This window comes from Chelonoidis abingdonii, chromosome 8 (genome assembly GCF_003597395.2).
Source record: "Chelonoidis abingdonii isolate Lonesome George chromosome 8, CheloAbing_2.0, whole genome shotgun sequence".
Classification (NCBI taxonomy): Eukaryota; Metazoa; Chordata; order Testudines; family Testudinidae; genus Chelonoidis; species Chelonoidis abingdonii.
Window position 1 is genome coordinate 44181309 of NC_133776.1, and position 24052 is coordinate 44205360.

Consider the following 24052-nt stretch of genomic DNA (forward strand, 5'->3'; position numbering starts at 1 on the left):
AAGATGACCACCCTCTTTCCAAATGCTTTTGTTGCTCTGCACATACTTCTAACACTTTCTGTAGCATTTGCCAGTGGAGAACACAGCTTCTCCAAGCTGAAGTTAAATAAAAACACATCTAGGCTCCACAATGACACAGGAGAAGCTGGTCGGCCTGGCAACCATCTCAATAGAGCATGAGCTAGCCTAGACTATGGACCTGCAGGAAGCAGTTCAAATTTTTGCAAGCAAGGAGGCATGGAAAGCACCACTTTGATTATTCAAACAAATAAAAATGCCAGTGTTTACTATGCAGAGAAGAAAAGTAACATTTGTTGTTCAGGTGTTTGAAAGTTATGTGTTGCTTAAAATTTTTGAGCAAGGCATTTTAAGTTGTTAGTTCTCCTTTATTGGGGTAGGTAGCAGAGCAGTACCATGAGAGGAGTAGAACAGGAAGAAAGCAGAACTGAGACCTTTCAAAGTTTTGTCCCAAGCGAGGGGACATGGGGGGCATCATTTGAGCTCCCCACCACAGGTGTCAAAATGTTGTGGGCTGGGCCCTGCTATAATTTAGTGCATGTATAATAGGATTTCTTGGCCTTGAGCTGTCCTTGCCTTCAAAAATTTGTAACATAAATTAAGCGTCCTGAAATCCTGTGGTTACGAAGTAATAACAAATGGCATCCAAGCAGCTGTTAATGTTTGCTCTGAATGAGGACAGATGCATAAAAGTTGTAACATTTTCTATTACAGAGCAACCCAAACAAAATGATCTTTATTAACAAGAAGCAAACATACCCTAAACCTGATTATGTTTGCAGAAAAAATGCAAGCAACTTCCTGGATTAACTTTTTCTCACACACAAAGATCTGTTTTTTTCCTTTTTTCAAAAGTGTCTTAATGATCTGTACAGAACAAAAGCTTTATTTTTTTTTTAACCACATCTCTGTGCAGGGTCAGCAACTTCTATAGCCTTCCTCCAAAACTCATGATTGTCCGCCTGACTGTTGTGCAATGTGGTCTCTCTCTAACATCTGTGGATGCATGGTCCCTGTACAGGCAGTCCTCGACTTTACAATGTTTGAGTTATGACGAATGGCACGACACTTCTACATTCACACCCTGATTTGACTTACGACTATAGGTTTAGAGTTTACAATGCTTGGTCTCACAATGGAGTAGATTGCGGTTCCAAGTTCCGGCTTACAATGCAATTGAAGGGAACCAGTTGTGTCATAAGTCCAAGGACTGCCTGTACTGCATCTCCAGTCTCTCTGTTGGTCATCTTCCATCCACGGTCATTGGAAGGGCCATCCTATTAATATAACTCTTGGGGCTCCACTGGCTACTTCCATACCTGCATAACCTAGTCCCCCTTAACTTATATGCAACAAAACTTCAAGCTGATTAATGATGTAAAAAACTCCCCAAACACTAAAGACCATAGACTTTTTTTAAAGAGATTTTTTAAATGCTTTTGAAAGCAGAAGTCATCTTAAGCTGGCAGTCGCAGTACTTAAGTAGCATTTGTTCTTAATATCCAAAGAAGTTCTCAGACAAAAGCCAACATAAAGAGAGACTGCAAACATTTTGTTTTCAGGAGGTATTTGATTGGAATGATCTATCAACTGCTACAAGGTTGACAATGCAGATGATCCTGGGCCTATTTGTATAATAAATGGATTCTAAGATTAAGCACATCGTATTGTTCTTCTTTTCCTCTCTCTGAAAAAAGATTTTGAGGGGCAAGTGAAGAGCAGAGAGCAGACTGCCATGACTAAGTTGCTCGTGTACAGTTTGAATTCTGGCCATTTCTTCTGTTTACAGCATAATACCCATAAAGCCAGGACACTAAATGTGATGCCAAAAAGGAAAACTGGAATGTAAACTATCAGTGGAATAAGCTGAACCATTTCATACATTTTTATGCTGTTGCCGCTGCAGTCGTATGTGCCATCATTACATGCCATTATTGTAAAAGAAGGTTTTAAAGACATGAAATAGAACAAGCCACTGTTACCCAGGGTGCCCGGGGGCAGCCCTCACTGAAAATGACCAGGTCAGGGCAGTCCAGTGCAAAAAGGAGAGCAAATTCTCCCAAAATGTGGTCAACACTGAAGTTTGACTCCGCAACCAATCACAAACTGCTCCTGGTCCTCCACACTGGCTATCAAGAAGCTAAAAAAAAATCACACAGACCCCTTTATTGCATCCCAGTTCTCTGGCTCCCACTCAGCACCTAGGTCCAGTATCATGAGAAGTTCTTTAAAAACTCTGCTCACTATACAAAATGATCTTCTGACCCCAAAGGTTCAGCCATTTTATCAGGTCAATATTAGTTTGGCTCTTACCCAGAATACCACACTGCCAGCCAATCCTTTAGTGTCTAAAACTAAAGTTTTTATTATAAGGAAAGAAAGAACGAGAAGAGAGATGCTAAATGATAAAGCAATGAAATACATACAGAATCTTCAAAGTCCATACATCAGGTTCTTAGCAGTATTGGTGAGTTTGCTGGCTTGAAAGTCCCTCTGGAATACATCCAAAGCTTGACTGGGTCAATCAGTCCTTTGTTCAGAGCTTCATTTTGCAGAAAAATTACTCCAGTGGAAAGAAGCAGGAATGAAGACAAAATGGAGATGATGCAGCTGCCTTTTATGTTCCTTTTGCCATGTGGCTTGTATGTTATCTGTCCCTGCTGCCTCAGTACTTGGCATGGAATTGGCTTAGAGTTCTCTGTCCTCAAGTATACCACATGCCTTGCTGACTCATAAAGTGTATCCCCTAGTGCCTTTCAATGGGTTCATTTTACAGCTGATGACCCTTGATGGGCCACTGAACAGGCTAGGCACTGCTGATACCAATCTGTCTGTACAAGCACAAGTTTTGAAATACAGATATACCATACATATCTATAATTCAGAATAGAAAGGTGATACAAACATAAACATCATACTTGGCAAATTATAACATTTTCGTAGCTGCTTCACGTGGCATATCTGGTCAAATTCCTTGCAAATTTAGAATACTGGTATCAACAATACCATAAAGTCTCTCCAATATGCCATACAGAATCATAGACACTATTGGATTTTTTTTTTTTTGGTGACCTGAAGAAGAGCATTGTGTAAGCTTGAAAGCTTCTCTCTTGCGCTCTCTCGCTCCCTCTCTCTCTTATCCACAGATGTTGGCCCAATCTCACGCACCATATCTGGAATCAACAACACTGCATCGAATATCTAAAAGTGGCACTTTCTCTTCAGTGGGCTTGCTCACTCTCTCTGTACATGCAATGTAAATCAGTGATTGGTTCAGCTTGTGTTTAATTTTGGCAAGACTCCATTTAGCATGTGTTGATTTTCCAGTGCTGAAATTCAATCTACTTAGTGGTATTCCTTTATGTTTTAGATTTACTGTAGATAGAAATATGGGATATTTTACATTTTTATGTTTTCCATTCTCTCTTATATTTTAAATCTAAAATATTATCCTATTATTTATTAGAATTATAGTAGTACCTTGGGGCTACAACTGAGAGCAGTGTCTCGTGTTTTAAGCAAAGTACAAACGCACAGTCCCTGCCCATAAGAGCTGAGAATTTACTTCTCTTCCATTTCACCTTTAAATCGTTCCAGTCTTGATTCTACACACCAGATGCCAACTGTTAGCAGAAAAACCACTTCTCTTCTCTCAGTGGCTACCTCTGTCATTCTCAAGGTTCTGTTGCAGTGCTCCTGGAATGGGGTAGCCTTATGCCTGACGCTTCCTCTGGCCTTAAAGGGCCAATATAGCTCCATCTGAGGAACATTAATACATTGAATATGAAAATGAATAATACAATACGTGCAGTGGCCTCTGCTTATATGTCAATAAATTCTATTATTTTAGACCATCCCCTCATTTTTGATATGCCTGATATTTTTGCATTGACCACATGGACCTATGTTGTAGAAATTGTCAGAGGAGAAGAGGGAAGCTTGTTCAGCAGGCTAGTGCTTTCCTTTAAACTCAGGGGTGGACAATCATATAAGGGTCCAATGGTTCAAACGAATTAGAGTGCTATTGTAACTGGGCCTACGCATTTACCCTACTTGTAAGCTCACTGTAAGAAGTGAATGAAAGTTCATAGAATGTCACAATAAATAACCTGTAACATATGTTGATGTCAAAAGGTTTGAAAGGGAGACAGACTGAATTAGTCCAAACAAAAAGACCACTGATATAATTCAAGGACACAGTTTAAAATCATGTTCTGGGCTGGGGTTAGGGAGGTGGTGGAGCGTGAGCACAAAAATTAATGAACCAAACTTGAGCTGTTGGAAACTAGCCCTAATTAGAGAAAAAATAACAAGGTGTGGGCTATTCCACTCATCATTCAATTCAACTTTATTAGATTCCATATGATACGTCTTTTATGAATACAGGCAGCAAACATATACAGTCCACCAGAAAAAGCAACTTCCATAGGATACTTAAAATACTAAAAACTTTCTTCTTCAGCAATATTCTAAACAACCAAAAATTGCCACTGATTTAATTAATACTGGAGCTTGAGAGACTATTAAAAACGTTCACTTTTGAAATGGCGATAAAGCTGCCTTTTTTAAAAAAGAAAAAACAACCTCAGTGTGCTCTCAGAAGCTGGAAAATTCTACAATCCAGAAGACAGTGAGGAACATTTTCCAGTGCTTCAGATGTACCTGGGCAAAAAGGAAGATGTAAAGAGACTCTTCCACATCTGCCATGTGAGTACAACAGTTTCCATAGTTTAGAATCTTAGCTGAGTAAATGAGGGTTTGCAGACTCAGGCAAGAATGGTTCAAACCCATGAGCTATCTTCAAAGTAGAAAACCAGAAGGGAAACTTAGAATCATATTCATAGCTAGCTCTTCTTCTTGGATAATGTCTGTCATTCTCTTTTGAGCAGTAGATTAAGACATTGACAATAGGTGAGTAATAGAAAAACCCAATGGGGTTATAATAAATTGAAGGGTATTTTGCCATGGATATAAGGAATAAAGGTTGTTCCTCCACCTCCTGAAGATCAGGCACATCTTATCATTTCCTTTAGGCAACCTTAAATGAGAAGACTTTAGGGGGAAAAATTAGGAGGAGAAGAAGCTGACAGCCAACCAGCACTGGAGTGAGTTTCACCATTATAGCTGTCATCCTCACCATCTCCTTGGACGCCAGGAGCCAGCATGGCACCATTGTGCTGCCTCCAACCTAACCCTGAGGACTGTCCTAACCAAACAGACTAGATGACACCCTACCCATACCGGCTCTGGCTAAATCCCAAACAGCTGGGATGTGAGACTTTTGTCACTGCCCAGTCTCCCCCGCCCCATGTCCTTTTCCTTCCCTACCTCATTTTGCCCCCTCTCTCTCTCTCTGACTCGCCTTTTTCCATCTGTCTACCAAAAGTCTGGCTTAGGTGTCCAAAACTGTATTATTTTGCAACAGTGCTGTACACCTGTGCCCAGAGAGGCAGCTAGAAGCAATGCCCAGAACAGCCCCATGCTGGCACAAGTTTGCCAGGTCTCAGTGGCTGATCAGACCATGTGATGCCTGTGTTTTTCCAGCAGTGAAGGTGCAGAGATTGGATTTTCTACCTTTTTGTGCGGGTAGGTGGTTGGAGGTGTTGTCTTTTAGGAACTAGTTTTGGACTTCAACAGCAACAGCCCCAGCTCCAGCCATCTGCTTCTTGTTTGCCCAAAAGGGCAGTTAATACTGTACCATCTTAAAGACTGTCAGACATTGGGAAGGGTTCTTTCTAAATACGCTCTCCAGATAACCGGGGTGGGAGGTGCTAAAAATGAAACCCTTACTCAGTACTTTACATTTCAAATGCTTTAACTGATTGATTTCCCTTTTTCTGTATCTTTTAACAAAAGGTGAGAAAAAATTAATGGTGTGTTTGCCCTAGTACTAAGCAGGCTGAGGTCTCTGTATACCAACCCTTGACCTTGTTTACAACTGTACAGTGCTGGACAACTACAGGTTCCTGCCTGCTGGGCCCATCGAAATTAATACAACAGGCCCAATGGTACGGTCCCTTACAGCTTGTGGGGAGGAGCCAGAGCAGCTGCATGGAATGTGGGAGCTGGCTGGCTGAGGGGGACTGGCACCTAAGCTGACCAGCAAACCAGTCAGCACGGGAGAGCCAAAGCAGCCCCCTCAGCCTAGCTAGCAGGCAGAAGAATTCCTTCCTTGCCCACATGCAGTAAGGAACTGCCCAGAGTCTCTCCAGGATACCCCTCCTCCCCGCCCAAAACTAGGACTGGCTAACAGGCACGAACAGTCTGGGCGCTATCTGTGAGCAGGACACTAAATGGGGTCAGAACTCCCTTGAGCCTAGCAGATAATACATGGGTCAGGGCTATGGTCAGTGCAGGTGGGGGAGTGCTCACACACTACTCTTTACTTGTGGAATCAGCCATTCCTTATGTATGCATTCACCTATTGCAGTGGTCACCAACAGTCCGTGATCCTGGAGGATCTCCCAGTCAATCATGATCTCCAGCTGCACAGCAGGGCTGTCCAGGCCCCATGCCGCTCCTGGGGACGGGGGGGCAGGGGTCTCCCTCTGCACACTACTCCTGCCTGCAAGCACTGCCCCCGTAGATCCCATTGGCCAGGAATAGGGAGCTGTGGCCAATGGGAGCTGCGGGGGATGGTGCTAGCAGAGAGAGAGGCAGCACATGGAGCCATGTGCCACCCGCACCCTCCTATTGGGCCACAAGGGCATGTTGGCCCCTTCCAGGAATGGTGTGGGGCCGGGGTAGGCAGGAAGCCTGCCTTAGCTTTGCTGCACCATCGACTGGGAGCTGTCAGAGGTAAGTGCTGCCCAGTGGGAGGCCACACCCCAACCTTCAGCCCTGAGCCCCAGAGCCAGCACCCTGTACCTCCTCCTGCACCCCAACACTTGCCGCAGCCTGGCGCTCCCTCCTGCACCCAAACTTCCTCCCAGAGCTTGCACCCCTGACCTCTTCGTGCACCCCAACTCCCTGCCCCAGGCTCAGCCCAGAGCCCCCTCTCACACTGTGAACTCCTCGGCCCAAGCCCAGAGCTCACACCCCCTCCCAAACCCCACCACCCTTTCCCAGCCCATTGAAAGATGGTGGGGGACAGCGAGTGATGGGGGGGATGGGAGGGAATGGAGTGAGTGGGGTGGGGCTTTGGGGAGGGAGCAGGGCCTCTGGGGAGGGGCAGGGCATATCCTGGGTTGTCCTTAAATTCAAAAAGTGATCTTGGGCATAAAAAGGTTGGAGACAACTGACCTATTATATCTTTTTGGCATTAAATTTTGATAATGAACGTATGAACTGACATTGTTTCCCTTACTTTATTTCTTCCATCTTTTGCCATTTGGGGTTCCTTCTCTCCTGTCCTTTTCTTTTCAAGATGTGGCTGAATCTTTTCCCCCACTTCTTTCAGTGTCAGTTTTCCATCTCATTTTTACCCATCTACCCTTTATTCTCCCCCCCACCCTTCCCTGCTCCTTCTTCTGGTCTGTCATCCTCACTGGCCTCTTCCTTCTTCTGTGGAAAAGGAAAAGCAGTTGCTGAAAAATGATGGGCAGAGGAGAAGCATAAGAATTGGAAAAAAGAGCAGCTGAGGAGAGACAAACAGATGCAAAATTCCTCACTTTCTATCCCTACTGCAGACCCTCACTAGAACCCTAGTTTTGTAACCAGCTGCTATTTGCTGGTTTTCCTTGGTATCACACAAACAGGTTTTTACTTTTCAGTCATTTTTTGTTCTTTGCAGGTCACCTTTGAAAACCAGAATGTTTGATATTATGAACCAGGCTTTGTGAAAAATGAAAGGTTCCCACGGTAAAGAGTGGGTCTGCTGTTTTGAACGGAGAATACCATTTAGCCACACAAAGTGCTGTAAAGCAGAATGTCAGGGGTTTTTAGTGCTGAAGGTATAAATGTATGCAGACAGGCAACACAACTGGGAATCGTGGCACTAAATCTTTGCTGGTAACATTGCCATGCTAGAATTATTTTTCTGTCAGTATGAAAGGGAAATGACCAGAAAACAGCAGCGGAAATAAGCATGTAAAAATGGCCTGATTTTCAAAGGTGCTGAGCACCTAGAAAACGCAGTGAAATTCAGACCTAAAACTACACCAAAGAACTAGATTTACTTTCCTGTAAAGAGGTGCAAATTCTACCTGTTTATATTACCATGGCCTGCTCCATAGAGTCACCCAAGGGACAGTAGAGGGCAAAGGTAACATTACACCAGGGGAGATCAGCTTTTGTCTGTGTCAAGGATCTTTAGTGAAACAGACAATGACTCAGCAACCTCTTCTTCCTCCGCCCCCATTGTAACTTTGCTTCCATTCTGTCCAGTGTGCTTTATTTTTGGTGCAACGCTGGCTGGCTGTTAAACAAAATGGAAGTTACAGGTACCTTGGGCTATCATAACCCATTTCCTGGGGCCCTGTGGATGTGGAAGGGTGTTTAGATCCAAGCCTGAGTCAGTGAAAACCAGTGCGGTCTAAGGTGTATAAAAAACATGCAACAAACCCAGAAGGTGCCTGCTATATACTGCATCACTCACACAAACTGCCTCAAATTAATTGTCCCATGCCCTCAAAAGCAAGGAAACAAACTACACTGCAGTGCAGTAGTCAACAGGTGAAAATAAAACAAGACTCAAGGTAAAAAATGTAAAAGTTACCTGCAGTGCACAAAACTACTGCAAGAAAAGTCTCCACACAACAATAAAGGAGCCTTGCTCCAACAGATGTTGCCCAGTGTTCTGTACACAGAATCAATTGCCAGTTACTCTGACGTTAGAAAAAGGAAAAAACCCGACACAATCACTAACTTCACAACATTTTTGCTATGTGTTAAAGTTACTTCCTGCCCAATGGCACTGCTGTCTCTGAAGGTCTCGCCTGACTCTGTTGCACTAACGCCCAGTATTATATTTTTGGCCCAAACTTTTCAATAGGATACTTGTTGCGAATCATCAAGCAAGAGAAAAGTTTACAAAGGCTGACCTGCATCACTCAATTATTTTGTTGATTTTGCAAACATATATAAAGCTTAAACTTACAGTTTGCCTATGCATAGAGGGCTAGGGTGTGCTTTTAGCCCTGATTAAGTGATAGAGTGTAAACAGCACCTCCAAAGACGAGCCCCCCCGCCCCGAGACATTGTGACTCAGATGCACCCTGCACAATGGGCAATAAGGATACTGTGTGGCTTAAGTGCCAATGCCTCTCCTGTGTTTCCCTCTTCCTCCTAGAGCAAACTTTTTTGGCCCGAGGGCCATATCTGGGTATAGAAATTGTATGGAGAATCATGAATGCTCACACAGTTGGGGTAGGAGTGAAGGAGGGTGGGGGGGTGAGGGATCTGACTGCGGGTGCGGGTTCCAGGTTGGGGCAAAAAAATGAGGAGTTCAGGGTGCAGGAGGGGGCTCCGGGCTGGGGTGGGCAGGGTGGCGTGTGCGAAGGGGGATGGGAAAGGGCTCCACCTGGGGGTGCAGGCTTCGGGGTGGGGATGGGGATGGGGATGAGGAGTTTGGGGTGTAGGCGGGTGCTCCGGGCTGGGACTGAGGGGTTTGGAGGACAGGAGGGGGAATCAGGGCTGGGACAGGGGGTTAGGGCACCAGGGGAGTCTTGGGGTGCAGGTTTTGGGCAGTGCTTACCTCAAGCAGCTCCCAGAAACAGTGGCATGTCCCCTTTCTAGCTTCTATGTGGAGGTGCGGCCAGGCAGCTCTGCTGCATGCTGCTTCATCCATGGGCACTGCTCCTGCAGCTCCAATTGGCTGTGGTTCCTGGCCAATGGGAGCTGTGGCGGTGGTGCTTGGGTCAGGGGCAGCATGCAGACTGGAACTCCCTGGCTGCCCGTCCATGTAGGAGCTGGAGTGGGAGCCATGACGTTGCTTCCCAGAGCCGTGCAGAGCAGCCCCCCCCCCGCCCGACCTTGCTCCCTGCTGGAGCGCTGGAGTGAGGCAAGCCCCAGAACCCACTCGCCAGCAGGAGCTCAAGGGCTGGCTTAAAAAGGCTGGTGGCTGGATCCAGCCTCACGGGCCGTAGTTTGCCCACCCCTGCCCTACATTGTGTCTTTCCAGTTTGAGGAATGCACTAACCATTGGCCACTAATCAATGAAAAGGCAGTGAGGCAGATAGCCTCTTGGACTGGGTTAAAAACTTGACCATCATTGATAACTGCCTGCTGCAAGTGACTAAATACCATCTGTTAGCTCTTGGAGGTGGGGGGGAGGTGCAGGGAATAACTAATTTAAAAAAAAATAAAATTGATGTGGGTGGCCTCATGTTAAATGTAAATGACTACCTTGATCACATTCATCCTCTTAGAGACGCAGGTCAAGCTATTTATAACTATCTATTTTTATGCAATATGTTTATGACCTCGTGTGGCAATAGCTGTCTGTTAAATAATGGGCTGAAGGAAAGGCGCAGGCAGATTGGTGAAGAGAGGCTCCAAACAAAGACGGGCTGTAACTCAGCCTTTGGAAGCGTTCAGCTCTGTATCTGGACTTTGCCCACCTCTAATGTAGGGTCAGATTATGTCTGGCCTTGCATGGATGCTACAGAGAGAGGAGACGGCGCATGGGACATAGGAAATAGCATACTGGTGAGGCTGGTAGGCCAGCTAGTACAGTATCCTGTCTATGATTATGGCTGATACCAGATGTTGCAGTGAAAGGGCAAGAAACCCAGTAGTAGACAATGCTAGAATAATCTGCTCATAAGGGACATTTCTCCCAAATTCCGATTGGTCAGTATGGTGTCTTATTTCTTTAAAGCATGAGAGTTTAGAGCCTTAGTTTTTAATCTTATTGAATGGCGATGTGGATGCTGCAATGATATTATTATGGAAAAGGTGCTAGTGTCTTTAACATAGGATGCCACGCCTCCTGAGAGGTCATTCGGGGTATTCTGAGAGGTTAAAGATAAGGGTATTGTGCCGATGAAGGTCTGCGTTCTTTTCTATGCCTCCCAAATGCATTTCTTTTTCAAGCCTTCCCAGGCCCAATCCAGCAAAGCATTTAAGCACAGGTGCAGTCCCACTGACGGCAATAGGACGTTTCACAGGCGTAAATGCTTTGTCTCACTCATTGTTATATGGATGAGCTCAGGTATGCACAGGGTTATATCAGCAGCTCCCCCTGTTGGTTCTTATGGATGGTGAGCCACAATGCATCTTGATCATTTACTGAGGCTGCACCGTAGGAGAAGTAGCTTGCTGGCACCAGCATTACTGTTTGGAAATAGACTTGGGAGTGTTTCACTGCAATAGGCTGCTGTACTTATTTCAAGCAAATGAGCCTGACTTTTACCGTCACTGACTGAGCCCATTCAGCATATCATTTTCCATTCAAATGCCACGTAACATGCATAGTGCAATCAATTCTAGACTCCCACACAGCAAGAGGAGTCAAGTTTTCCTTCACCAAATGATGGAAGCATAGAAACCTCAATAATAATTTACAATGCCCCATCTACACACGCTCACACCCACTGCGCCATTAATTCTCAAATAGAAATGCGACATTGGTTTGAACCACAACTTCATATGGGCCCACATTTGACATTTGGTGAAGCTGGAAGCAGCTCCTAACTTCGCAGCTGGGCTAAAATGCACCTTCATTTGCACACCATGCTCATTCAGCCAATTGCTAATTCATCATTGCTTTTTGCCTCTATCAGAGTCTTAGGTCTGAAGTCTGTCACCCTCATGTTGACTTAGTGCCTTATTCCAGAGGTAGTGCTAGCATGATTAATGGAACTACTCATGCAGCAAAATACTATTAGTCAACATAAGGGTGGCAGAATATGACCCTCCTCCAGAGGGTGGCTAGAATTTGCATAAATTATAAAGCCAGAGGGACCATTGTGATCATCTAGGCTAACCTCCTGTATAACACTGGCAATAGGACTTCACTAAATAAATTCCTTCTACAAGTGACTTTTCTATGAGGCACTAACAGCAGTAGCAGTAGCTTGGTTTAAATATCTAGGGGCTCCTCTTAAAACTAACATGCACCATTGGCTTCAGCATCCAACCAGAAACCTGGGAAAACGAAATATCTTACCTTGGAACCCCTGAACATCATTCCCACTGCTGTAATCCCATCCACATCATCTTTCACAATGCTATCATCATTTACTGTGGAGGAAGGGCGAGTGGCATTTAGAACCCTTGAGCAGAGTCCATACCACCAAGGATTCCTTCCTTCCTACAAAATAGAACCCCTTTCCACTCTCTCCAGCTCAGCCACATGCCGCTTCACAGGGGTACATAATTGATGTTCTGATTTTGGTGAGCCCCTCACTTAGGGTGTATTCAGTACAGTTTAGCTACCTTTTACTCACACACTACAATAAGAGGAATATTTCATTACCCCGACATCCAAAACTGAAATGAATAACCAAAAATTGTTCAAAGGAACACACTGGTATAGTGAATGCCACTGAAGTACTTTCATACTAGCTCTGCTCCCGGGTCATGAGATGATGGCAGCAGACAGCACCTTCCTCTCCCACTGTAAGACTACCCTTGTAAGGCTGTTACTGAACTCTGTAGAAATTAATTCAGTGAGATCATAGGCTCATTTCTTCACATTTTATTGCTATTTCACTTCATATAATTTTCCATGTCACACAACACACAATACTTTGTACATCTCCCTCATTTCGTAGAATATTAGACCCTTTAATTATTATTACAAACAGGAGAAAAACCTCCATAATTGTAACAATGCACCAGATTAACACAAAACTTTCACAGAAATTGAGCCTTGTTTTTATATCACCAGCGTAGGCCCCTTTACTAGACGGACCTCTGAACTTTGTTGGGATTGTCCCAGTTGGGAAGATCCTGTGTGCTGCAATTTAGCCTTAGAGACCACAACTCCCAAGATGCCTTGGGGAAAGAGTGAGACACTTCCTCTTCCAAGGAGTACAGGGAGAGAGGCGCGGGACTCCATTTTGGGAAAAGGAGTGAGATTGGTGGTGTGGAGCTCTGTCCATACCAGGAGCTGCTGCTAGGAAGCCAGGAGGTGCTGCTGAGAGCCTGTAGGGGCTTTGACTTAGGCACATGGCACATTATTATTAGAATAGGTTTATTCCTGGAGGTTCCCAAGGCACGCCATTGAGTGTGTACAGGGGCCAGTATGTGGAGGCACTGCCAAATTTAAATTTCTTTAGGCGTAAAGGGACTGCAGCAGAGAGGCGGATAGAGGATTCCCACCTATCCAACATCACCACTGGGCTACTCAGGATCTCCTTTAATGTCAACAACATCAGGCATACAGGTGAGTGTTGCCTGCTCCCGAGTCACCCAGGGAGGAAGGGGGGGCTTACACCAGTAGTTGGCTAGTGTTGGTGATAATTCTGCTAATTGAGATCAGCTAAATTCCGATAGCAGCTTCATTTTTCAAATGTATACTGTTTGGCTGAGAGCAACAGGAAGGAAAATAGCATATTGTAAATTATGCAAACCCAATATAATGTGAAAGATACACATCTCAGTATTTACATTCTGATACTGCATTGGTTTTATTACAGACATGTTCACAGCAGTACAAGAAACTAATTGACCCTTGTACTGATGCGAGAGAGCCTCCTGTAGTTAGCTGGTTAATGCTGTATATGCAAACGAAAGCATGTCAGTAATAAAATACGCATATGCATAGCATCAAAGAGAGACATTGATCCTGATTGGAATCTCAGTTAGAATGCTGGAGTCAGAATGCTGTAAGACGAGTATAAGTGAGATCAGAATCAGGTACACTTTGACGAAGTTTTTGTGGCTATTACCCACGATAATAAGAGACTTTATGGCAAGTCAATGGAGCTATGACAATCTATATGTGCCGTGGATCCACCCTTGTATCACACATTTCTTTGTGATCACTTAGCGCATTTGTGGTTGTGATTTGGCTTTGATTTGATCTAGACTTCAGAGATTTAAAAGGGGGTAACAGAGAGGAAGCTTCCTGAAATTCCTTGGCTACAAAGTAATAACAAAGCGCATCCAAGCAGCAGTTAGAATTTGCTACCCATGCAGCCACACGAATAAAAAGGCTTGCATTGTGGCGTAAAGAGCAGGCAGCTCCAGTTGCGTCCATTGCATACCTAACAAGTAGCCCGATGTTAAAAGGTAAAAAACATATGATAAATACACTCAGGTTCATAGAAACAATCCAGAGAGCCTTCTGGATTGATGTTTCCTCAGGTGGACTCATGTTGTTCTTCATCTTCAGACATCGGATGACTTGAATAGAACAAAAACTCAGTATTACTAGTGGTATAAAAAAACCCAAAATACTTGACAATAGAATAGTTTCTACAGGGTCATCAGGAATTTTCCGAAAGCAAGTTTCTGCACTTTTCTCAGTAAATCGTGGGTTGAAGTATGCATAAATGATTATTATTATCCAAAGAAGTCCGCAGCTAACAGCTGCCTTCAATGGGGACCTGAAATTCTTTGCTTTCAGGGGGTACTTTATAGCAATGAATCGGTCGACGGCTATAAGGATGATGATATAGATGCTTACGGGCATGTTTGTAAAATATATAGTCTGTATGACATAGCACAGTTTATCTATGGGATGTCCAGTCCTGTGAAAATGCACAATGAAAGGCAAGGTGAAGACGAGAAAACAGTCTGCAATGACCAAGTTGATCATGTACACTCTGGTTTCTGTCCATTTTTTCAGCTTGCAGCAGAATACCCAGAAGGCAATGATATTAAATATAACTCCAAAAAAGACAAGTGGGATGTAAATAATCAGTTGTAAAAGGTTAAGATTTTCTTGCACTGTGCTGTTGGTGGTGTTGCAGTTCATCCTGATAAGTAGTTACTGCAATGGAAGAATTAAGAGCTATGAAATACAACAGAACATACTGGTGATTAATTTACAACTTATTTATTCTTCTAATATACACATTTAGTGGTCCAGAGGTTTCCTCTGGTGTTCCTAGCCCTCTGACACTATAGTACAGTGATTCCACCTTCTACCGTTTCATACAAAATCATATTGCAAAGGTTTTTTTTCATTTCCCAAGGACCAAAAATGCCAGAAGCTTATTTAAACAGTACCTGAACTTCCAAAGGTACTGGGTATTCAACTCCAAGTGGCACACATATACAACCCTCTCACCCTACTCTCTTTGAGAATTTCATACAACCCTTTCTTCTGCAGTCCTGAAACTCTCAGTAGACCCACAGCCTGAACACTTACCTTGGGGCTGACGATTCCACTAGGCAGTAGGCCACCTAGGGGTTATGTGTTGCAATGCTGAGAGGAGCAATGCCTTAATTCCTTTGAGGATCTGGGCCTTAATACTTCCTGCATTGTACAGCTGTGACTGGAGAACCCCAGCGTGCACAACAGTGGAATGGAGACAGGGGTGAAAGTAATTTACAGGATTTACTGGTACTGCTGGAGTCCTGCGGGGGGCGTGGCCTCATCCGGAAGAGGGGTGGCCTCAAGATTTAAAGGCCTTGGGGCACCGCTGTGGCTGGGAGCCACAGGGCATTAAAATAAACAAGGGGCTCCCAGCTGAAGAGGTGGCTGAGAGCCCCCTGGGGCTCAGGGGCAAATTAAAGGGCCTGGGGCTCCGGCCACTGGGGAGAACCCTGACCTTTGTGGGGCTGGGGCAGGGATTTAAAGGGCCCAGAGCTCCTGCCGCTGAGGGGAGCTCTGAGCCCTTTAAATTTCAGCCACAACCGGGATTCAAAGGGCTTTGGGCTGCCCGCAGAGGAGGAGAGCTTTGAGCCCTTTAAATCTCAGCCACAGCCGGAATTTAAAGGACTCTGGGCTGCCTGCAGCCACGGGGAGCTTTGAGCCCTTTCAATCCCAGCTGTGGAAGCTGGTGCGGTCCAGCACGGCGTACTGGCTCTTGCTGGTATGCCAGACTGGACCGGACTGGCTTACTTTCACCTCTGAATGGAGAATTTCGCTGTGGTGGTCTTAGCAGAGAGAAGTGATGTCCTCCGGCCCTTCCAGGGGATTACACAACCTGTGTGGGTGTTTCAGACCAACAGTGGGATAGTGCAGAGGGCAGGTCATAGAGAAGAAGAGTGATGGAGCGATCCAGAGAGAATTAGTAATTTAGATTGCAGTCAAGTCAATTATATTGCTACAGTATTTATGTGATACCAGCACTCCAAAGCCAGTGCTTTGTATCATGGCCTATAAAAATTAAGGACCAAATCTCCTTACAGTTTTCATTCATTTCCCAGGTAAAACTCCTAACTACGCTCAATGGGTTTGATTCTCAGTTATGCTGAGGCTCCTTTACAGTGTCTGGCAGTGTAAAGGGCCTTAATACTAATGCAAATATAATTTGGTGCCCACTTTGAGCCCCTTTACACTGCCAGAGTGGTACAAAGGGGCCTTAGCGTAAATGAGACTCAGGCTCAAGTATTTTTCTACTTAGGTGTCTGGTGAAAGCGGAGTAGAGCATATCATTATCTGTACCCCAATAAGTCATTTAAAAAAACCCAGAAAAAGTGCAACAATCTGCACTGTGTTAGCCAGATGCTTGGTATGATCCAATAAATCTCTCTGCCTTTCATATACACACTGCCCATAGTGGTGGTGGTGTGAAATTTGGAATATTCCCCTCTTCAGAAAAATAGACTGAGAGCAGACAACAATCAATTGCCTTGAGGAAACAGGAGAGAAACTATGTAGTGCAGTTCCCAGCCCGACGAGGGGGTCGGGTCTCAGAGCCTGCACTCTAGCCTAAGTGGGAATGTCTATGCTCCTATTTCTAGCCCTGCAGCCCTAGCCCTGCCAGCCCAAGGTAATTGACCTGGGTTCTGAGACTTGGCGCTGTGGGTCTTCTATTGCACTTGAGACATAACCTAAGATCACTACAATTATCCATTGGAAGTCAGTAAGAACTTAATTTTACCTGAGCAGATGTTGAGTAAAGACATTGGGATGTGGCCATAAATGTTCAAGGGCCAGCTTCTGCCACTCGTACTCACATCAAGGGGTACCTGACTCGGGGAATACTTCTCTTCAGTGGGAGTATGCGTGGAATAAAGGACTACTCAGTGTGAGGGGGGTACAATCTTGCCCTATCTGCATACACTTGCTAAGGGGTGGATTGTACAACCTTCGCACACTGTGGTGAGCATTTTCATTGACCTAAGTGGCATTCCTCAGCTAAGTGCTCACTGATGAATAATTATGATGATTACGCAATCTAGCCCCTATTTGAATTGGTAAACAAAAGCAAACTGTTCAGTAAACATTACTATAAATGGTGGATGAAACTGAATTTGAAAAAAAGAGAAAAATGTACAGGAAAAGAACTTGCATGCTAACAGAAAATAATCCCTCTCGTGATTTGAACCCTCCATAACAAGGAACATGACATAGGAGAAATTCCAGTCTGAGAATTAGAATAGTTTATTGTTGTCTTTAAAAATATCTTAATTGCTATGCTAGCTAGCTATGCTAGCTCATATCGGACTCAATTCGTGGTCCATTAGAGAGTATTTACAGTAATTTAGGGAAAGAAAGATATCTGCCTTCCGTGTATTAGTCTATACACATTACTTTAAAGTTAACAGCTGTTAAGCATTAATAATTAAGCCACCTGACCACAACAGTTAGAGCAAAGCAATTTTTAGTGGCCAAGATGTAGGGCCAGACCCAACACGCACCAAAGTCAGTCCAGAGCCTCCCATTCAGTTCAGAACCATTGTTGGACCAGGCATTGCATAAGGCTAATACATCAGTTTGTCATCAATCCCAAATCTCAACTGTTCATGTTATTCCTAAAATTAGCATTTTTAGTATTTTAGGATGGGATTTTCAAAAGAGCCAAAGGAAATCAGGAGTCTTACTTTCACTGGAAGTCAGTCAGTTTTGTGTGCCTAACTCCCTTTGGCTCTTTTGAAAATCCCAGCCTATATTATTATTGTTCATTATTTTCACTGGGGTAGCGCTGATAAGCCACAGCCCCATAATGCTAGGCACTGAGTAGCCACACAATGAAAAGAGGGTCCCTGTCCCCAGTGAACTAACAATTTCCACCTCCATTTCTCCATCTATAAAATAGGGGTAGTCACCCTTACTCATCTCACTGGGTGTTGCAAGTTTAAACTAATTTATGGTTTTAAAATGCTTTAAAATCCCAATTCAGAAGATGCTATAGAAGTGCAAAGTATCACATACTTATGATCAATAATGAGAGTGATGTGTTTTGTCTCTCAGTATGAAACAGCAAATATAACCTAAAACAGAGTGAGTCAGTGCATGGGAGAACAAGTGCACAGAAGGTAACAAAATCTAGAATAAAAGTAGGTTGAGACAAGACTCGCAGAAAGACAGTGCATTTGAAAAAGTGCCATCAAGGATATATGAAAGCAGAATTTTAAAGTGCTGACCTAACTGCTGATTAATAGCCATTTTAACCTGGAAAATCAAAATGAGTAACCTGCTTACTAATGATTGAGAAACCTCATTGTGGCCCAAGTCTACATTCATTAATGAAAATTGCATAAGAATGATGATGAAAGAATTAAAAGTTACCTGCTTCTTTGTAGCTCACTGTACAATTAACTAACTCCACAAGGAAAGCTTTGGTTCAGCACAGATTAGCTTATCTGAATACGATGGAGTACTTTTAATAGACGCAGATTCTGTTCCACTTGATGCTGCTTATTGTTCAGGGCACAAGTCCAAAGATCCTTTTATCACCACTTCTGAAGACAAAAGGCACAATGTGCAAACCTCCGCCTGTTCCTCCAGACCGACTGGTATGTTTCATCATGAAGCTTCCTTTTTAGTGACAGATGTTTTTCTGGTGCCTCCTACCGAATCCATTATTTCAGTTCAACCCTCTGCAGTATGGTTTTCCCACAGCAAGGAACTGATACTGAATATTCACAGTCATCAACTCAAAGGAAAGTTTACTAATTTGTGGACGGAAAACTATAACGTTTTGCAGCAGCAGCAAGCCTTACACTGATAGCAGTGGAAAACAAAATCTTTTATTTAGCAGTTCAATGCCAACTAACATTCCTGAGCTGGATTATTATTGGCTGGGCACTTCAGAAACCCAGAAGCAAGGGCAGCAGAACGAGGTTGCACACGGGGGAAGCAATGTCCTGTTTATCCCTGGTCTGGCTGTTGTCAGTAAGGGTGTCTGTGATGGGGCGCACAACTCACCACTAGTCTGGTGCCTCCTCCTGGCTGCTCTGGGGATTAGCTCATCAGATCGACGCTCATTCCCACTGTTGCATGCTGCCACTCCGTCTCTCTCTGGTCTGCAGCCCCTCTTTCATTCCAGGAACCGCTACACCCTCTTCATGAGCTTCCAGCCAGGTCACTCAGTGTCCCCCCCTTCCAGGGTATATCAAAGGCTTTCCTTCAGCAGTCCTAGGCAGGCTTCCCATTCACTGGCTCAGGTGCCACTCCTCCAGTAGCTGGTAGGGGAACCCAAGCCCACCCTCTACTCCGGGGTCCAGTTCAAGGACCCTCAACCCAGCAGTTCTCAGCTTCTTCCCCTCTTCTGCCCTCACGTCTCCTTCCCTGGACTGCTTCTTACAGCTCCTGGCTTCCCTCCTCCCTCTTCCGAGGGAGTCACTTCAGTCTATAGATCTCTGCAGCCTCCAAAGACGCCTCCCCTCCCTCTTCCCAGGGAGTGTCCGCCCTTTCCCAGCAGCAGCCCCGGTCTGTTGCCAGCTTCCTGGTTTTAGTCTGTCTATTCCTGCACTGCTGAAACTGAAATAAATTCTCTGGCTCTTCCTCCAGGTACAGCTTGTGGAATTAATAGGCCTGGCCACTTTAACCCCTTCCAGTCCTGTGTGGGGTAGACACTCCTTCTCAGTGTCAATTATGATAGTGCTACTTTTCCTCTGCTAAATGGACTGAAACTACCAACTCTTTCCATGCAGGACAATGAAAAGTCAACAGATGGTATGTTATGATCACTACCCACTTGAGGTGGTGTGGAGCCAATGTCACGAAGGTGAAGGCTGTATCTCAGTTACATCTGAGCTATCTAGTTCCCTATACATCTTCTTAAAATGTTCCCAAGTATCTGTTTATATTCTTTGTGGTGCTCATCTGAAGGGATCCTGGTTAGGATTTTATTTTTAGGTTCTCTGCCTTGGAGAGTTGGGCAGATCCAACCAAGGAATCATAATTACTCACCAGTTTTGGAATTGCATTCACAAATCAATGAAACATGCCCAGATTTGCACACCTACAGCTTTAACAGTCAGACCCTTAGCTGGCGTAAACTTGTAATACACCGGTAAAGTCAAGAGAGCTTTGCTGAAGACTTGGCCCTAAAAGTGTAAGGTTCGGATCAATCCCTGGAAGGACTCTCATTGACTTCAATGGGCATTGGCTTGTGCCCAGATATTTTAGGCATGTAAATGAACTGAAAGATTTTTAGCCCCTGTATCAATTGGTCTTTCCGCTTTCGAAATGTGAGCCATCACGTTGCTGGCATTTATTTATTTATGTGGATTTATACCTCCAGTCTATGTAACTGACATCTTATAACTGCCACCTTTCTCTTGCTTGTTTTATGTTGTCTTAAATTCGATTGTCAGAGTTTTGGGTCAGGCCTGTGACTTCCTCTGCATTTGGTCAGTGCCCAGGGCAACTGGGAACTGTGTGCACTACCGTAATTAATAAATAATAATTGTCAACAGTAATAATTATAGTTATAAATTGTTATTACTAAGTTCCAACAAGTATTAACCATAGTTCATGGCTTGGATCCATACAATCACTTCATCACCAGTAAATCTGGCATGTCTGAATTGCACAATTTGATATTCATAAAACGAGCTCCTCAGATTGAGCTGGTATGTTTGAGCTTAAAACTTCCTCTTTGGTTTTTGTGGTGCCCTCTACTTGATCTATTACATCAGTACAATCTTTTACATTATGTTTTGGTTCCGCTCTGCATTTCACCAAGGAAAGAGGCTATGAACCTTGGTTATGGCCAAAGTGCACAGAACACAAGTCAGGAAGATTGCTGTAAAGATGGCTTGTAACTCACCCTTGCAGTCCTCAGGGCTGATTAATGCAGGGGCTTTAGGGGTGCAGCCCAGGGCCTCGGGCTAAGGGGTGTCCCGCAGGCCTGCAGCGGCTCGCTGCTTCTTTTCATCCATCCTGCGTCAAGTCTCTGCACCGCTGGCTGGACACTGGTCCCTGAGCCTCCTGCACTCTGTACCTCCTGCTGCATCCCAACCCCCTGTCCCATCCCTGGTCCCACCCATCCAGCTGGAGCTGCACCCCCCCCCAATCGCCTGCCCCAGCCCTGAGCCCACTCCCGCACTCCAAAGCCCCAGGGGTCCCACAAAAATCTAATAGCCCTGGGCCCACAGGAGAGTTAATCTGGCCCTGGCAGTCCTGTGATCTTAATGCTTCTTTGTGCAGTGCTGGACCCTCTGTGACTGTCATGGTATAAATCCCCACTCTGAACCTTAGCGTCCAAAAGATGGGGTACCAGCATGAATTCCTCTAAGCTTGATTACTAGCTTAGAACCTGTAGCGCTGCCACCAACCAGGAATTCCAGTGCCTGGTACCACTCTGGTCCCCCCAAAACCTTGCCCGGGGAACCCCAACACCAGACCCTCTGGATCTTAACACAAGCAAAGTAAACCCTTTCCCTCACCGTTGCCTCTCCAGGCTTCCCTCCCTGTGGTTACCCTGGAAGATCACTGTGATCCAAAACTCCTTGAATCTTAAACAGGGAGGAAAATGCACCTTCCCCACCTCCTTCTCTTTCCCCCTCCCAGACTCTCCCTGAGAGAGACAGTAATCCTAACACAGAGAGAAATTAGCCTCTCTCTCCCCCTTCCCTCCTTTCTCCCCACAATTCCTTGGTGCATCCAGACCCGTCCCCTGGGGTCTCACGCCAGAATAAAAAACAATCAGGTCTTAAACAAGAAACATTTAATTAAAGAGAGAAAAATATATCTTTGTACATTTAAATGGAATAGGTACAGGGTCTTTCAGCTATAGACACTGGGAATACCTCCCAGCCTAAGTATTCAAGTACAAATTAAAATCCTTTCAGCCAAATATACATTTGAACTTCTCCCAGCCAAATACACATTTGCAAATAAAGAAAACAAACATAAGCCTAACTCACCTTATCTACCTAGTACTCACTATTCTGAACTTATAAAAGCCTGTATCGGAGAGATTGGAGAGAAACCTGGTTGCACGTCTGGTCCCTCTGAGCCCCAGAGTGACAACAACCAAATTTTAACAGCACACACAGAAACTTCCCTCCCTCAAGATTTGAAAGTATCTTGTCCCCTGATTGGTTCTCTGGTCAGGTGACAGCCAGGCTTACTGAACTTGTTAACCCTTTACAGTCAAAGAGATATAAACTACTTCTGTGCTATTAACTTTTTCTTATCGGTTTATGACAGTGACATATTAGAGCAGCCTTGCTCATCGCTCTAATGTCCTGGGCTGCTGCAACCACAGGGTACCAAAAAACAGCCAAAAGCGAGGGTGGCATTAAGTTGGCCACATCCCTTTTCTCTGTCCTCTCTTCCTTTTCTCTTCTGTGCTAGGGATGGGGAATGACACAAGTCCTAGGCTGACTATGTCAGCATTGGCAGATCAATCTGACAATGGGCTAATCCTCCCTAGCCAGTTAAATCATCATTTTGGCCAGATTATGCTAGTGGTGTGGTGCAAAGAATCTGCACCAGGCTGAAAATTCTAGCCCTAGATGTAACATATTCAGACTTCAAAGATAGAGGCAAAAGTTTTGTAATTAGTATAAATACAGTTTAAACTGAGGCAACAGGAGGTTAAGTGATTTGTCTAATGTTACATAGGAAGCTTGTACCAGGACTGAGAACAGAACTCTGATATTACGCCCAGGCCCAATGTCATGCAGGTACTTGGTAGCAGAACAGAATTCTGATCTCTCAGTCTTTGGGCCCAGAAAGTTTATATTAGGCTGGGAAGAGAACCCTGCTTTGCCATGGGGTGCACCACTAACTGCTTGTGTGGTGCCTCCTCTTGGTCATTCTGGGGATTGCATGCTATCACACCATCTCTGCAGCTCCTCTCTCTCATCCCAGGAATTGCAGTGTCCTCTTCATGACTCACCCCTCAGGCTTGGTCACTCAGTGTTGCTCCCCTTTTGGGTACCGTCCTTCAAACCCTCTCTTACTCCCACAGTGACTCAGGCAGTCTCCCCGTTCATTGCTCTGCCAGTTCCACTTCCCCAGTGACAGGTAAGGGAACCCGGGCCCATCTACTATCCTGGGTTCCAGTCCAGGGACCTTCAACCCAGCAGTTTGGGGCTTTCCTCTCCCAGCCCTCACTGCTTCTTCCCTGGACTGCTTCCTAGAACTCCTGATTCCCCTCCTTCCCCTGGATGTACCAGGTCTACACCTTACAGAAGGTTTATAGAGCTGAGTTAGAAGGAAGAAGAGCATAAGTCTGACCATGAGCTTGGAAGATGAAATTTTCTGGGATTTAAGAAGCCTAAATCCTCTCATACTGACTCTTGTGAGAGAAAGAAGACTTGCAAGGAACTGTTCAAAATGGAAGTCCATTTGATACACCACTATGGTTACATCATAGCCATGTGAATCTGTTCCTGATGCTGCTTGTTTAAGTTCAGTGTCAACCTGGTTTTCCTACAGGCACAAGAGCTCAGATCAGGGGTGGGCAAACTTTATGGCTTGAGGGCCACATCGGGGAATACACATTGTATTGGGGGGGCCATGAATGCTCACAAATTTGGGGTTAGGGTGTGGAAGGGGGTGAGGGCTCTGGTTGGGGGTGTGGGATTTGGGATGGGGCTGTGGATGAGGAGTTGGGGTGTAGGAGGGTGCTCTGGGCTGGGACCAAGAGGTTCAGAGGGAGAGCAGGGCTGGGGCAGTGGTGCAAGTTCCGGCTGGAGGTGCAAGTACATAACGCTTGCTAATACTCCTTTCTCTCATATCTATAGCATTAATGAGCTCCGAATTTCTCTCAAAACTTCAACAAAAGAAAATTGATCTGTATTCTTCTCTCAACTTAATACAATTCCGTTAAATGAAACTGACAGAAGC

General features: G+C 44.8%; 1 protein-coding gene across 2 annotated transcripts; it reads right to left on the minus strand.

Annotated features, from left to right (window-relative positions):
* Positions 1-12578: 12578 nt before the first annotated feature.
* Positions 12579-19581, minus strand: LOC116835538 (G-protein coupled receptor 35-like). 2 transcript variants are annotated; one of them, XM_032798429.2, is made up of 2 exons: positions 19172-19581; positions 12579-14839 (listed from the first exon to the last, which is right to left on the minus strand). In XM_032798429.2, exon 2 carries the CDS (start codon positions 14822-14824, stop codon positions 13841-13843), a length of 984 nt encoding a protein of 327 aa, XP_032654320.1. In that variant the 5' UTR covers positions 14825-14839; positions 19172-19581; the 3' UTR covers positions 12579-13840. The 2 variants fall into 2 exon arrangements, with proteins under 2 accessions (XP_032654320.1, XP_032654319.1); XM_032798428.2 differs by having other exon boundaries at positions 18533-19581.
* Between the last annotated feature and the right edge of the window lie 4471 nt (positions 19582-24052).